This window comes from Malaya genurostris, chromosome 3 (genome assembly GCF_030247185.1).
Source record: "Malaya genurostris strain Urasoe2022 chromosome 3, Malgen_1.1, whole genome shotgun sequence".
In the NCBI taxonomy this organism is placed as follows: Eukaryota; Metazoa; Arthropoda; class Insecta; order Diptera; family Culicidae; genus Malaya; species Malaya genurostris.
The window spans coordinates 200,406,986-200,424,018 of NC_080572.1; the positions used below are offsets into that span (position 1 = coordinate 200,406,986).

Genomic DNA, 17,033 nt, shown 5'->3' on the forward strand with positions numbered 1-17,033 from the left:
CTTATCTTGATCATATGTGATTTTCCTCCACCAACATTAAAGCTTATCGAATCATCCAATGATTGAACTTACATAAATCAAGAATCATTTGAGCTCAAAATCACTACCCATGGAAGATCAGTACCGATATTGATCGATGTGATTTAAAATTCACTGATCAACTGATCATGAAAAGATTCTCCGGCAGTGTTCTCGTTTTGATGAGGTTTTGGTCTTTATTTTCTCAGCCCTGTATGCTACACTAAGGAAATATTATTCTTTACCTAAAACAATAATATATCTGTGTACCCCTAGGAGGAATGAAACATATGATTTAAATGTTTCATCAATTCTAACCAAATACTTTTGTTAATTTATATAATTGATATTAATAAAATAATTCCGATGATTTGGTGTTTTAGGGATATTTTTTAATCTAATGACAGCATGTAATAAATCGATTTTCCCCTCATATTTGTATGGTTTGTCATACATATTGAGAATGTATTGAGATGAATTTTATTTATTTTAAATTCGTGACATGTGACATAGGGGGAGCGGGGGGTCTTTGCTTCTGTGACAATTTGTGACAAAGGGGGGATGGGGAGTCAAAAATCTTCAAAAAAAGCTTGACGTCTTTTATGGACAGCTCCTTGCCTTGAATTTTCCTTGTCGTGAAGTAACAGAGGACCAATTGCTACGAACATCGGCGAATCGATATTTCACGGTCATCAGTAACACTGGCGAATACAGTCGCAATATTTTCTTCGGTCTTCACTCTACGTATGCGTATTTGTGGTTTAATATCCAATAGTGTAAACTGGGTTCGAGATTTATGCCGTTTTTCATTGAAAAACACTGGTGACGTGGTTTGCTCTGGTTTTGAACTTTCGAGCAGAAATTTAATATTCTGAAGGTGTTTCATTGCCATTTTTGCTCGAACCACGGCACCAGTGTTTTTCAATAAAAAAACGCCATTAGTCACAAACTTCCGAATAGCTCCCTCAGTAGGCCGATCAAACTGCCCAAAAATTGGAAGAAATGCGCGATCCACTCTCTTAACCGAGTACGAGTTTTGATAGCAAAATTTAATAAATTGCGAGCGTTGTTCGTTCGTAAACCGATTTATGATTAAATTATAGAAAAAACTTAACAAGTTTAACAATGACACAAGACACGATTCACGCGTGATCTGTCGAAAACAGTCAAAAAGATACCAGTGAAAAAATCATCCTTTATTTGACAGCAGTTGGAGCTGGGTTAGGTTTTGTTTCCAGCGGAAATGCTATAAGCTTGTGAAAATCGAACAAGCTATCTCTGAGCAATCGATGTAAGCTCTGTTTTGGAACCCATTGACTCCTGCTTCTAGTGCATCCAACACTGAGAAAAGGGGGCGTTAAAGTAAGCCTAAGGTTTCAGTGGTCACCAACTAACAAAACGTACAATTTAGAAAAAACTTACTGATCAGTTTACAGGCAGTCTTTTCTGTTTTTTGTTGGTTTTTAGTTTTTTAGGTTTTTAGGTTTTTAGGTTTTTAGGTTTTTAGGTTTTTAGGTTTTTAGGTTTTTAGGTTTTTAGGTTTTTAGGTTTTTAGGTTTTTAGGTTTTTAGGTTTTTAGGTTTTTAGGTTTTTAGGTTTTTAGGTTTTTAGGTTTTTAGGTTTTTAGGTTTTTAGGTTTTTAGGTTTTTAGGTTTTTAGGTTTTTAGGTTTTTAGGTTTTTAGGTTTTTAGGTTTTTAGGTTTTTAGGTTTTTAGGTTTTTAGGTTTTTAGGTTTTTAGGTTTTTAGGTTTTTAGGTTTTTAGGTTTTTAGGTTTTTAGGTTTTTAGGTTTTTAGGTTTTTAGGTTTTTAGGTTTTTAGGTTTTTAGGTTTTTAGGTTTTTAGGTTTTTAGGTTTTTAGGTTTTTAGGTTTTTAGGTTTTTAGGTTTTTAGGTTTTTAGGTTTTTAGGTTTTTAGGTTTTTAGGTTTTTAGGTTTTTAGGTTTTTAGGTTTTTAGGTTTTTAGGTTTTTAGGTTTTTGTTTTTTGGTATTTGGTTTTTGGTTTTTGGTTTTTGGTTTTTGGTTTTTGATTTTTGGTTTTTGGTTTTTGGTTTTTGATTTTTGGTTTTTGGTTTTTGGTTTTTGGTTTTGGCTTTTTGATTTTTGATTTTTTTTTTAATTTTTGATTTTTGATTTTTTTTTGCGTTTCAGATTTTGGTTTCCGGGTAAAACCAAAACCAAAGTGGTTTGGTTTACGGGTTTTGATTTTTGAATTTTGGTATTTTTGAATCTGAAACTACAGAAACCAGCCGCGATAAGCATATATAACAGTTAGAGCCATCTATGTAAAACGAATCAAATATTTTATTAGCTTCATCTGTATATTACATTACTTTTGTATTGACAAATTTTACGTTAACTCGAACAAATGTTGGCGTTCTCTAATTTCAACTAAATTTTCAGAATATGTAGACATTGCCCCAAAAAGTAACGTTGCTTATTTCGTTTTTCCAAAATTGAATGAGAGAGTCCCTGTTGAAAAGGGCCGACCCTTATTTAGCGATTTTATTTAAATGTATATAATCGAAAAATTAAAAAAAATCAAAAATATTTCGACAAAGAGCAAAATTCGTCAAAATTTTTTTTTTCACATGAAATTCTCGATTGATGTAAATGTACTTAGTTATTGCTCTAGACAAAATCGTCTCACAAATTAAGTTGAATTGGATTCTGAGATGATTATGACATCCACTATTTTATTTTTCCTCAGGTTTTTCTATCAAATTGTACAAAAAAAATTTTTTGTTCATAATTTTTGCATTCTAAAAAGAAAAGTTATAGAATTACCGGTAAAAACAGACTTTTGAACGAAGTCCTGGAGACCCATGGTTTTATGTACCATTCTACTTAGACCAACAAGATCGGAAAATGTCGGTGTGTGCATGCAAAAATCTATCCGCTCAGTTTTCTCGGAGATGGCTTAACGAATTTCGATAAACTTAGACTTATTTATAAATTATTATAAGGTCATTATTACCTAGTGGTAAGACAATGCCTTTCTCTTGCCATTTAAATTGTCTCATTAAAACATTTGTAAGATTCTATCCTCGGCCATTAGTATTGCGAGCTTATCGTATAAACTAACAGTAGCTTTTGAACGAGTCTAAGTCTTTTAAAATCGATTTCCTAATCTCCAAGAAATTGTGTTGCGTCGCAGCGTTTTTCAATGCAACAAAATTTCGGTTACGTCACATATGACATTACATCTCTTTAAACGGAAATGTTCGCCATAACCCTTCCAAATTTAATTGACATTGTTAGCTATCAAAAAACTTTATGAAAATTTGTTGAGTCAACTTCGAGAAAATTCTGCGGATGAAAAATTTGCGGTTAGTTGTTTACGTCACTTATACCATTATATGTTTAGAACTAGAAGTGTCGTCAGCCATGCGTTCTTCGAATTTGATCCACAAGCCGAATTTTTAAGCTCAACCATCTCCCGGAAAATTGAACGGTGAAAAAAACATGCGCTTTCCTCGGTAACGTCACTTTTACCATTATATTTTTGGAGCCGGAAATACCATCCGTAAGCTCTTCGAATTTGATCCACAATTCAATAGTCACCTTCAAACAAGCCATATTAGAATGTGCTTAGCCATCTCTGAGAAGATTGAGCAGTAATATTTTTTACGCGGTTTGTCGTTTACGTCACTCTTACCATTATATCTCCGGAACGTAAAGTGCTAGTCATTTGATTTGCGAACCTGATCCACTAATCGATAGTAGCTTTCCAACGAACCTAGACGACTTAATATCGGCTTAGCTATTTCCGAGAAAATAGAGCGGTGAATATAAATTTTAAATTCACACACACGCACACACATATATACATACCCAAAGACATTTTCCGACCTCATCGAGCTGATTCGAGTGGTATATAACACTCATGGTCTCCGAAGCTCCGTTCGAAAGTCGGGGTTTTTCAGCATTTCTAATACCTTTCTATAGAGAAAAGCAAACGACGTAAAAGGCAGAACGTGAAACGAACTATCATTCCAACAAACAAACGAGGCTCCGTTTGGAATGCTCATCGGTTCCCACAAGTAAACGCCGCTCACTGGGAATAACAGGTGGTTCTCAATATCCTCGACAACTCGGCAGAAATAATCACACTTCAATTTGCAGCGCAGAAGATTTGTCTTCGCGTAATACGATTTTCGCCGAAAATTCCGTCTTATGTAGCATAATCTTCGCTGAAATCTTAATCGAAATGTTCCTCTGCACAAGTCCCACGATCGGCATATACACAGAGTTCCGTTCGTTCGGCTTGTGCTACTTCGAAATTTTCACTTACACATATCCTGTCGGTTGGAAGGGTTGTGTATTTTTCCAATTATATAATACAGTTGAAAGAAGTTTAATGAATAAAAAAAAATGCAATATTATCTAACTGTCACTTATTTATTTGTTTAATTTTTCATTGAATATTATTTAAAAAAAAAACAAAACTGTTAAATCATTTCATTAATACTATATCCATATTATTATCTTTGTAGTCGTTTGAGCACCCCGCCGAAAATCAACCGAGCTAAAAATAATACTTTCTGACACTCGAGAAAGTCGGGAAAAAACATTACTTACAGAAACTGCAGCCGGATGTATTCCGGGAGATTCAAACAAATGCGCCCAAGACAAAACCCAGGAAAAGTGAAAGGGTAAACGAAGACATCATTTCTCATTTCACCACCCATCCTCGGTACCATTTTTCTTTGCTATTTTTTTCTCCTTACCTTGACCGCTATCGTTGTCCCACCGGGTGATGGTATGGTTGCAAATCTACAATTTCCTTGCGTCCGAGGATGGCCTCGGTTTCCGAACAAGAGCCGGGGTTTACTTTCATACTTTTACCATTCCCGAGCGAGTAATGCGGTTTGTACCTACAGTGTGTCTGTGTCGTACCTTCTCTATTTCTCTTTGGACAAGATTTGTTCCGGAAAGAATTGGACCAGTCAGGAAGGATTGCTGCTGCAGCCGAAAAACAGAACCGAACACGTGGGTGATAAAATGCTTGAGTATGATGTAGAGCTGCGATAAGTACGGGTTTGTACCGGGCGGTGGGGAGAACGGGGGTCAAGTAGGGACACAGATCCCGGAGGAAGAACGGATGGGTTGGGAAACAATGCATTTTCGTTGGAATTGCAGAAGCATCATTGTAAGTTGGTCACTTTGTGGATGACGTAATTTGATAAATGAACGTAGTTATTTTCTGATGGAGGGATTTTATTGGGGTGAACTAGCAGGATGGATTATTTTTTACTTTTTTTTTTGAGACGAGAATTCTGTTGGATTACTTGGTTTAAGCACATCATCGTAAGCTGGTGTGATGTCCCTGCCAGTTAACTGAGGATTGAATTGTTAGTTTTAGGTACAAAGTTATAACTGCACAGATAAAAATATTTTGTGAATTTACATCTATTTTCATGCACATATTTGGAGCAGGTAATTAAACATAAAATTACTTTACAATTCTGTACGTTTCAATATAATTTAATCGCAAAATAAGCGTTAATTGAAAGATACAGTTATATTCATTGAAAATTCAATGCAATTCAATTTAGTTTTGCATTGAAGAAGGTTTTCAATCAAAACTTCGATTCAACCCATGTTTATTCCATGTTACTATTGATTTACATCTCGTGTAAATTTCATTATTTCTTTCTGTGTGCAACATATAAACTCTATGAGCTGGATATCCTCAGACAATAGAAAACATGTACTCGTGAAAACTGAATTCTAGAAAAAGGGAAAGAATTTTATCGCAGTTTGTGTTGAGAACGCACAACCGGACTGTGGCGTTCAATGACAGATAGACAAAAGAGAAATTTTATTCTGCTCAATTACATCATTACTTGATGCTGGCATTTTCGTCGAAATTCAGTTTGCCGAGAGTTGATTCACCAAATGCCGTTTCAGCGATCCCCAGATCGGCAATTCAACAGTCTACGGCACGTCACCAAAGGTGTTAATTACCGGGTCTTCACAGAAGATTCAAAGCGATTTTGACCGATTTACCCGAAGCTTAATTCTATGGCTTAGTCTAGAGGACTATATTTAGTAAATATCTCGTCTTCGCAAGAGGTTCCAAACCCCCAAATGAATCATTGAATGTTAAAATTCAGATAGGTCTCGGACCTTTGAATCCCGGGTTGTCAACATTCATGAACTAGCAGTCACAGCCAAAGCAAAAGAACAAGCATATGAATCAATAAAACATGTTTTAATCCTCCTAGTGGTGTAATGATGCCTTTCTCATATATATTAATGTGGTATTCTATTCAAAATGTTTCTCTATGATTTTTGAAATAAACGAAGCGATTGTTTGTGCATTAACTAGTATAACATAGAGAATGAAACAGTTCCCTGATTGGTTAGGCCATCCATTAGAGAACGAAGTGGGTTCACTGTTATATGTAAAAGGTGATTTTTTTGAGGTTAGGATTTTCATGCATTAGTATTTGCTCAGATTTTTTGAGGTTATGATTTTCATGCATTATTATTTGCTCAGTATGCTCTGACATTTCATCATGAATAGACTTACTAACGAGCAACGCTTGCAAATCATTGAATTTTATTACCAAAATCAGTGTTCGGTTCGAAATGTGTTTCGCGCTTTACGCCCGATTTATGGTCTACATAATTCTGGTTGAATGGCTACGTAAATAAGCAAAATTGCCGCATTTGGAGTGAAGAGCAACCAGAAGCCGTTCAAGAACTGCCCATGCATCCCGAAAAATGCACTGTTTGGTGTGGTTTGTACGCTGGTGGAATCATTGGACCGTATTTTTTCAAAGATGCTGTTGGACGCAACGTTACAGTGAATGGCGATCGCTATCGTTCGATGCTAACAAACTTTTTGTTGCCAAAAATGGAAGAACTGAACTTGGTTGACATGTGGTTTCAACAAGATGGCGCTACATGCCACACAGCTCGCGATTCTATGGCCATTTTGAGGGAAAACTTCGGAGAACAATTCATCTCAAGAAATGGACCGGTAAGTTGGCCACCAAGATCATGCGATTTGACGCCTTTAGACTATTTTTTGTGGGGCTACGTCAAGTCTAAAGTCTACAGAAATAAGCCAGTAACTATTCCAGCTTTGGAAGACAACATTTCCGAAGAAATTCGGGCTATTCCGGCCGAAATGCTCGAAAAAGTTGCCCAAAATTGGACTTTCCGAATGGACCACCTAAGACGCAGCCGCGGTCAACATTTAAATGAAATTATCTTCAAAAAGTAAATGTCATGTACCAATCTAACGTTTAAAATAAAGAACCGATGAGATTTTGCAAATTTTATGCGTTTTATTGTTTAAAAAAGTTCTCAAGCTCTTAAAAAATCACCCTGTACTTGCAGCACCGGAACCCGAGAACCGGTATAATCGAAATCGGTTCGTACGGCCACCGATTAACATGACGTACAAACTCTACTAGTTTTGAAAATGATTTTGAAGCGTCCCCCCTGGTTTAGTACAAATGAGTTACACAGGCTCACAAATATAAAACCATTAGATGTAATGTCATATAATATTATAAGCAAATTCCGACAAAAATCGATGCAATCTTCAATTGAATCGATTCGCTCTCTGCATTATTTAGTAAGTTAGTATAGAAGTTCCTGTTCCCCATTACACTTAAAAGTAAGATTACAATTTTCCCTATAAAAATCACAGAATATCGGAAGCAAATGATGTCTTAATGGTAATAACCAAATCATGTATAGAATAGGGCTGAAAAGTCACCACTTGTGGCTGAAATTCATAAAATATATAATTAAATAATATTAAATAATTATTAAAAACCTGTTTTAATCCACCTAGTGGTGTAATGATGCCTTTCTCATATCAATCAAACTATCATATATAATACTGTTGTATTCTTCAAAATTATTTTTCTTCGATTCTTAAAAGAATAATCGAAATAGATTTGTTTGACCGTCTACTGATAAAAACTATCAATTAGTAAAGATTTGAGGTCGATTTAGAAAACTTTACGGTTTTTCGCTCTTTTCAGTGATGGTATAAAATTTTTAACACACTTTACCCTATATTTCCGGATCCGGAAGTCGGATCCGAATGAAATTCAGGAATTACGTATGGGACCACAGGACCTTTCATTTGAACCTAAGTTTGTGAAAATCGGTCGTGCCATCTATGAGAGAAGTTAGAACACATATTTTCATTTTTTTGCACATTTTACCCCATAAAGTTAGTGCGAAAAACGTTACATACACAAATACGCACAACACACACACACACAAACACACACACAGACATTTTGCGTACTCGACGAACTGAGTCGAATGGTATATGACACTCGGCCCTCCGGACCTCGGTTCAAACGTCGGTTTTCACAGTAATTGCATAACCTTTCTATATGAGAAAGGCAAAAATAGTTTTTATTCTAAACGACGATTTAAATTTTTGTTGTATCCGAAAATATGCAGTATTTTTAATACGACCATTAGACCTTTCATTTGACCCTAAGATTGGGAATAACGGGAGTCCAGTTTAGAATATTTTTTACGGTTTTTGTTTCACCGGTTTAAGAGATGGTGTACAATATTGAACACACTTTACCCTATAACTCCGGAACTGGAAGTCGGAACCGGATGAAATTCAGGAATTCCGTATGGGACCGGAAGACCTTTCATTTAAATCTAAGTTTCGGTCAAACCATCGCGGAGAAAAGTGGATGAGATTCATTTTAGAACATATGACCACTATTTCGAGTGCTTCCGAAACCGAAGACCGGGAACCAGGATAGACGGAACCGGTTTGTTTACTTGCCTAATGATAATGGCTATCGATTTGTGTAGTTTTGAGTCCAGTTTAGAAAAATTTTTGCGGACTTTGTTTCGCTGGTTTAAGCGACGGTGTACAATATGTAACACGCTTTACCCTATAGCTCCGGAGCCGGAAGTCGCATCCGGATGAAATTCAGGAGTTTTATATGGCACCGTAAGACCTTTCATTTGAATCTGAGATCATAAAAATCGAATGAGCGGTCTCTGAGAGAACCGTTTGCACGTTTTTAGTTCATTTTGCACATTTCACCCCATAACTCCCGAACCGGAAGTCGGAAGTCCAGATGAAATTCAATAGCAGTCTATAAGACTATAAAGCCTTCAATTTAAATCTTAGTTGAAGAAAATCAGTTTAGTGGTCTCTGAGAAAATCGAGTGCACTTTTTCTTCATTTTTTTTTGCACATTTTACCCCGTTACTCCCGAACCGGAAGTCCGAGCCAAGTAAAATTCAATAGCACCCTATGGGACCAAGAGACCTTTCATTTGAATCTAAGTTTGTGAAAATCGGTCCAGCCATCTCCGAGAAAATCGAGTGCACATTTTTGTTACATATACACATACACACAGAGACATTTGCTCAGTTCGTCGAGCTGAGTCGAATGGTATATGACATTCGGCCCTCCGAGCCTCGGTTGAAAAGTCGGTTTTCATAGTGATTGCATAAAATTTCTATATGAGAGAGGTAAAACATTCTGTAATGATTTTTGAATTTCTCATTTCTCATGGCCAAAAATCAGTTATGAAAAGGTCATTAGCGAACGTTCTCCTTGATGATGATTAAGAAAAAGTTTCGCTCATTAGATATATCTGATATTCTTCTCAAACAGAAGATTTTTGGAAAATGAATTTTTCTAGCCATTATATCTCAACTCTTTGCGGTATACATGATAAATAAATTCGCCGATGAACAAAAACTGAACCATTTTGAAAATGTTCAGTCCGCGTAGGGTCTTTGATGAGTGGATCAATAGTGGTGATTTTATTTATTTTATCTAAATTTATTCTACTTTTCATATGAATCTGAGTTTGTAGAAAACGATTTAGCCATCTCCGAGAAAATTGAGTGAAATTATTTGTCACACACGCATTTGCTCATCTCGACGAACTGAGTCGTATGGTATATGGAAGTTATGTTCTTCCAGCATTTATTGCTGTAAGTAGTTTAAATCAATATAATTATGGAATTACTTTCAACTCGAAAATGCTGATATCATCTGGTTTACATATGCCATATTCGAACGATTATGTTGCCAAAATCGAACCGTGCCAAAATCGGTCCGCGACAAAATGTCATAAAAAAGATGCTGTACACAGTCTTTTTGGTACTTAAAAACAATTGTATGCAGTATAAAAAATCGTGTTTCACGTTGCTCCCAAGCATTGCTTTATCATATAGCGCTCAAAACTCCTACTGCTGGAATAGGGGAAAAAGTCGCTTATACAAAAATGTCGATATCTCCGAAAATCATCCGAAATCCGAAAATGGATGGATTTTAACAATCTATGGCTTGTTGGATAGCTATTACCTTGTGGATAGTATAAGTATAGAAACAAATTCTTTTTTTAAGGTCAAGTGTGACAGATACTGTCAAAAAACTAAAAATTTTGACATAAAACTTCGTATAACTCAAAAAATAAACATCCGATCTTAAAACCATTCAATAGCGTTCAGGGTGTCGGGGAGACCTTTCATTTGCGACTAGTTTGATCAAAATCGGTCCAGCCATCTCTGAGATTTCGACCTCTTAGTTGACAACACACATACAGACACACACACATATACTCACACCCACACTCACACACACACACACACACACACACACACACACACACACACACACACACACACACACACACACACACACACACACACACACACACACACACACACACACACACACACACACACACACACACACACACACACACACACACACACACACACACACACACACACACACACACACACACGAACATTTGCTCAGTTCGTCGAGCTGAATCGATTGGTATATGACAGAAAATTTTTCTAGAGTTTTTTTATATATATAAAAAAGGTAAAAAACAAATGCAGAGCATTTTATGCAGCTGACTAACAAATATCACCCATTTTAGCTTAAATAGCGTACGTAGAGAAGTATCTGAAGCGCAGGCTATCGCTACGTCAATTCAAACGCTCCATTGAACCGTTGCGCCTGCCTAATGTTTGAGACATGCTGCGCTCCTGTTACCCCTATAAATCAAATTCATGCTAAATAGCGTTTTATTATTTTTTGTTTTGTTTATTTTACTGGTCAGATATTAGATATAAGATAAAAACCGGTGCTAAACAAAAAATGTTCGGCAAATAGCCGAAACTTTACGTCTGCTTAGCGGTTCAAATTGAACAGCCGAGTTTTGCATTAAGATCTGAGGACAGAGGGCTACGCGTTGAGTTTTAAATCGACCACGTGGCTCGCTCAATTCTTTTTGCGCATTGTATTTCTGTTGTACTCTCTCGTATATGAGCAAACTGTACCGGGTTGCCAGAATACATTTTATTATTTTGATGAGAAGTTTCATCACATTAATCTTGAAGAAAGATTGAATGTCTGTGTGTTTGGCAGCCTTGTCGAGCTAATTTTATTTCTCTCTCCTTTTTCAGATTGCTATCAGGAAACCAAAACGAAAAAAAATGGCGGATGCATTAAAACTGACTTTGTTTCACAGAAAAATACAAGACTTTATTTTTATCGCGATAACATATATGTTTTTATGCACTAATCGCATCTAAAGTAAATTATCTAGACCGAGATATTCGGTGAACAAGTAGAGGCATGCATTTCCGAGCGTTCCAATTTTCAACAGTTCTTCAGTCAGAAAAAAAATACAACACGACCGCTAAACTCAATTTCACAGAATATTCTCAACTAAATTTCGAAGACATTGTCAGGTGGGTTTTTCTATATTCTGCACCGTTTCCAAGAAAATTTAATTTGAAACGGGAAAATAGCAAAAAACCTACCACTTTACGGTACTGTCCTCAGCCCCTAAGCAGTTCAATTTGAACTGCTATGGACTGATGAGTTTAAAACGAAACGTAAAGAAAATTCAAGTTCAATGTACTTTTCCGATAGTTTTAAATTATCCAACAGTTTTCGTGAAAGTAAAAGAAGACACTCCACTCATAAAAATTTCATGTAAATGTCTACATGTAAGACACATGAAATTCATGAAAACTCCTCTGAGTGTAAGCACTGTGAATTTTTAATGGAACTCGTACTATGTGAATTTGAGTGAAATTCTACAAACCTCTTTTTTAGTTTGAAATAAATAAGCACGGTGAACTGAAATGCTACTTACGCATTAGTCGATCGTATCTATATTTATCGGTGAATGAAATTCTATACAGCTGGAGGTAGTGTAATCATCTATTTTCAACAGAAGGCGAGCGTTTTGTATTGGTTCGAATAATGGGAAATTCTTACACCTTTCTTGCAAAATATGGTAGGTGGTAAATATTCCGAAATATGTATAAATTAGTGTAAGGCAATCAGTTTTCAACACTCAGTAGGTTTCAAATTTAAAATTAATAACTTCATGCACAATTTTTAATTTTTTTCAGATCTCACCGGTGGACTGCAATCAGCCTTCAAAAAAGAAAAAGAAAAATTCAAATATTCGCTGAAATCCTAGTTCGCATTACCGTTTAAACTGAAAGTTCTATATCAAGATACTGAACTAATAGCGTCACGCTCGGATGTGCAAACGTAGACAAAAGGGACACTGCATTTGAAGAAAATACTAAAGCTGTGAACCATTTTGCGGATGATTTCAACATTTTTTCGTTTTTGTTAGTTATTTTTTATCAAGTAGTCAGATTTGACTTAAACTGTGACCCGATTCAGAAGTTTTCATTTGGAAAGTTATTTGCATTTTATTGCACTTAGTGTAAAAACAATTTACACAGAAGAGAATTTTGAAAAGATCTGAAAAGAACTGAAGACTTTTTCAATGTCTGAGCATTATTAACGAACTAATTAATTTGTGTAAAGGACTCTTCGACTAAATGGTAAAATTAACCGCGTAAAGATTCTCTGCCTAAAACTGCGACTCAATAGAGAATTCTACATAATACTATTAGGGAAAGAAAGCGAATAATCATTGATAACCAAATGAAATGTCACCGACCGACAGCGAATTCTTAGGCTGTGAAGCATTTCGCGGTTAATTTTAACTTTTGGTTGAAATCTGACACTTGAGCGGTTGTTTTGTGTCAAGTAGTTAAATTTATCTAAAGCTGAAGCCCATTTCAAAATTTGATGGACAGAAAGTTATTTGGGTTTATTTTTCACTGGAAATAATTTCAACTAAAGAATTAATATTAGAATTTTCATTGCAAGATTTTTTTCAGTGTAGGAAAATAATGATCGCTATGTCTAAAAAAATCATGCTATCGAGCAGGGTTATTTTTGACAACATTAAATTAACCACTCGAGTGTCAGATTTTAACCAAAAGTTAAAAATAACCGCGAAATAGTTCACAGCCTTATTTTTTCATTGTCAAATTGTCAATTTTCCGACACTGAAAAAAACTTGCGAAAAAAATCTAATTTCAGACCTTTAGTAAAACTTTCTTCTATGTGACTTTTTTCATACTTTCAGTCTAAGAGAGTACCCTATTAAAAAATTCCAATACATTGTCAAACAAAGAAAGTTTATCTCGAAGTTCTTCTTACGTTCACTGTATTGCAATTATTATACCACTTGATATCATTTTATTTTCAGTGCAAAATAAAACCAAATAACTTTCCATCCGTCATACTTTGAAATAAACCGAAGTATTAGTTAAATTTAACTACTCGGCCAACAATAAATGCTCGACTGTCAAATTTAAACTAAAAGTTAAAATTATTCGCGAAATGGTCCACGACCTTAGAAGGATAGCTTACAAGTTATGATGTGAGCTATCCATTCTGTTACATAGCTGTTAGATATTCTCTTTGTCTCCCCTTTTTTTACAAATCGCTAGGAAATTCTACAGCAAACTCAGGACAGCATTTTTAAGCTTTAACAACACGGCAGAATTTTTTCTGCACCAGTTTGAACCACTTGACAAGCTCATACTTTTATTCTCCAATTTTATTAATATAAAATTTCACTCAATTTTCAAACTGGATGAAAAATTCAAACAATTCAATAACTTTTACGCGCGCTTTAAACAACGCATGCGCGTCAAAGCAATTCGGAACTACACTTGCTTTGTTACCTTTTCGTGTTCCGTTTTCGAACCGTTCCGTTTCGAAGCAACGTCAGAAAACGGAACCAGTCGAGCAGTCACAGACACAGCAGCTGTTTCGAGCTGTTTTGACATTTCTCTTCTCTAGTCAAACCGTATTCATAAACAAAATGAATAAATGAAAACAAAGTTTACATGTTGCTTGGTGTTCTACGACTTGTAGTTTGTGTTTTGTAATGAAATCAGCTTCGCACAAGGGGGAAAGCTGATGATTCGTCAAACACAATGGCGCAAATGGCTATAACTTTGCTTACCCGGGCAATAGAATACGATCTCAATGGACGGAAGCTGGAATCACTCAAGTTGTACGAAGATGGAATCGAGGCACTGCTCAAGGAATCAAAAGGTTTGATGAATATCTATATCACTTATCAATTTATTTAGAATTTGTTGCAATCACGCAGCTGAATCCGATCCGAAACGAAAGCAGCACTTTCAATCAAAAATCATGGAATACATGAATCGCGCCGAGCAAGTAAAGGAATTGGTGATGCGGTGGAGAAGCCGAGGAGAAATTCGGGATAAAATACATGTCGTTGAAGGTGCTACCGGTTACAATTATGAGCGGGTATTTGGAAAATATTTCACTGATGAAGTGAAGGAAATCCTAATTGAGGAGCCGTACGTCCGGGAGCACCATCAACTGTGCAATGTAGTGATGTTCTGTGAGCTTGCGGTATCCAACTGTAGGAATCTAAAATTTATTAAACTTTTGACAGTGCGAGAGCAAAAGAATAATGACGAGCAGAACCGAGCGTTTAGTATTCTGAAAGATAGCCTGAAAACTCAAGGTGTTGAATTCTTTGTTGAGTATTCCGAGCATATGCATGATCGGCAAGTTATGTGAGTGTGGTAAAAATATAGTGAGCAAACTTTTATTGACCATAATTTTTGTTTTTTTTTCAGACTTAGTAATGGGTATATTGTAAAAATTGGCCGAGGGTTAAACTATTTCAAACCTTCCTCTAGTAAATACTGTCTAGGAGCCTTCAATTATCACTTTAGACCATGTAGAGAAACGAATATTGATGTGTTTTACTGTCCAGAAAATAATAAAGTATAGAGAAAAATTTAAACCGGTCACCTGTCATTTACATGAAACAACATTCCCTCTAAAAATTTCCCAAGAAATCACAAAAAGGAGCTTTCCGTGTTTTTAATGGAAAGAGTAACTCAATCGAAAGTAATGGTACGGCATCTGTTGTCATCGTTTTCTTTAACAATTTAGCTGGATTTAACATGAAAGAAAATACAAAATTCAGTTTTAAATGTTATTGTGCTATTTCGTTGAACCAACGGTCTCTCTCGATACTGGACCCAACTCTGCTTCGATTGCAATTGCTATCAAATTCATAATTTTAATGGTTCTGCTTTCCGCTGAGAGACTGTTTGTTTCAGTATTATAAAGCGGTCCACATTGTTTATTATATATGTAATAATATTATTCATTATTTTTATATTATTTAAAAATTTCCCGACTTGTTGATTAGAAACTTGGCTCTCGATTGTCAACCACATAAAACTGATATCTCGGATGATTTTTCAGAAAGCAAGTGACAGTTTCTCTTTTGATTATTGGGATCTGAAAACTTTCTTGGGTTTCACAATTCTGTTCGAAAGTCGAAAGTTTCGGGTATCATTTTATGCAAAGAGTTGAGTGATAAATGTAGAAACAGATGGTAATTAATAGAAGAGAAAGTAAACAAAAAGAAACGGACTCTTGCTCTTACGGCCTTCTGACAAATCAACCGAGATATGATGTCAACGATTATCGTGATTGGACTGTGACATCCGACCGCGGCGACATCTGCAAATATTCGCCAAACTTCACACTCACGACTTTCACGAAACAGTTCATGTGCAAACCATCGATTTTCTATGATCTTATTCAATCAGTTTGCTAGTAAACACCGCCCTTTTTTAATGTGGATAGAAATGAAAAATCGATTTAACAAATACATACACCGATCGCAAAAGTGACTTGAAAATACCATCCAATACAAAGTGTTTCAAACACAATATATTTTGAAATTATGGCAATTGTTGGCTGTCATAAATAAATAACCCCAAAAACTCCCCCCTGCGCACGGGCCTGCTACGCATAGTTTTATTTTGTTTTACTAGTTGGCTTCCTAAATATATGTTAAATGATTGTGTATCAATTTTTCTACTGAATATCGTTAAATTGCACTTTATTTCATTGAGTTTAAGTAAAATTTTCCTACACCATGTACTAAATAAATCAATTTCGTTTTGGAATATTTCTGCATCAATGACGTTTCTTATTCATATCATTTGCGTAAATAAGTACTTTTATTTTATTTTATACTTTTATACGTTTGAGAGCAGTTCGGATAAGGGCAAGGATATTTTTTTCAATTTATTTGTACCCAAAATGTTTCGAATTATATATGCATAAAGTTAGGAAAGCGACAAATTCATTGTTGTGACCGATAAAACGGACACATAAAAACCTGTTTTAATCCACCAAGTGGTGTAATGATTCCTTTCTCATGTATAATATTGTCACAGACTAACAGACAGGACACTCAAATTAGATTCTTTAACCATATAAACGGTCATTTCGAATATTCCTTTATTTGGGACAGTACTCACATGTGTCATGATGGCACCACGTTACCCTATCAAAAACATTCTGTCTGTCATCTAGACTGTGTTTATTTTTTTCATTTACTAACCGAGTTGCCATTCATACAGAATTACCTGTAATGTATTGATTTGTATACCTCCATGCGAATTTCATGCAGGATACAGATTAATTACATATTGCCAAAACTATATACAGAATTGTGCCTACTTCTCATCCTACAACGCAATAAAAAATCGAACCCGTTTTGTTACAATATTTACTTGCTTCTGGTCTGCCGTCACTTAATTTCGGGTGAAAATTACCAACACAATCAAAAATAGTCTAGAT

The 17,033-nt window shown here is 35.5% G+C and overlaps 1 protein-coding gene across 1 annotated transcript; it reads left to right on the forward strand.

Annotated features, from left to right (window-relative positions):
• Nucleotides 1–14,156: 14,156 nt before the first annotated feature.
• LOC131434171 (MIT domain-containing protein 1-like) lies at nt 14,157–15,158 on the forward strand. Its single transcript, XM_058600826.1, has 3 exons — nt 14,157–14,441; nt 14,500–14,938; nt 15,002–15,158. Exons 1-3 carry the CDS (start codon nt 14,321–14,323, stop codon nt 15,156–15,158), a joined length of 717 nt encoding a protein of 238 aa, XP_058456809.1. The 5' UTR covers nt 14,157–14,320.
• Nucleotides 15,159–17,033: the final 1,875 nt, after the last annotated feature.

Excerpts from the sequence above, each read along its gene's own strand:
- LOC131434171 (XM_058600826.1), top strand. The coding sequence starts at position 14,321 with ATGGCGCAAATGGCTATAACTTTGCTTACCCGGGCAATAGAATACGAT. Across the intron at positions 14,442-14,499 it reads ACTGCTCAAGGAATCAAAAG|CTGAATCCGATCCGAAACGA; the intron begins GTTTGATGAATA and ends GCAATCACGCAG. Across the intron at positions 14,939-15,001 it reads ATGCATGATCGGCAAGTTAT|ACTTAGTAATGGGTATATTG; the intron begins GTGAGTGTGGTA and ends TTTTTTTTTCAG.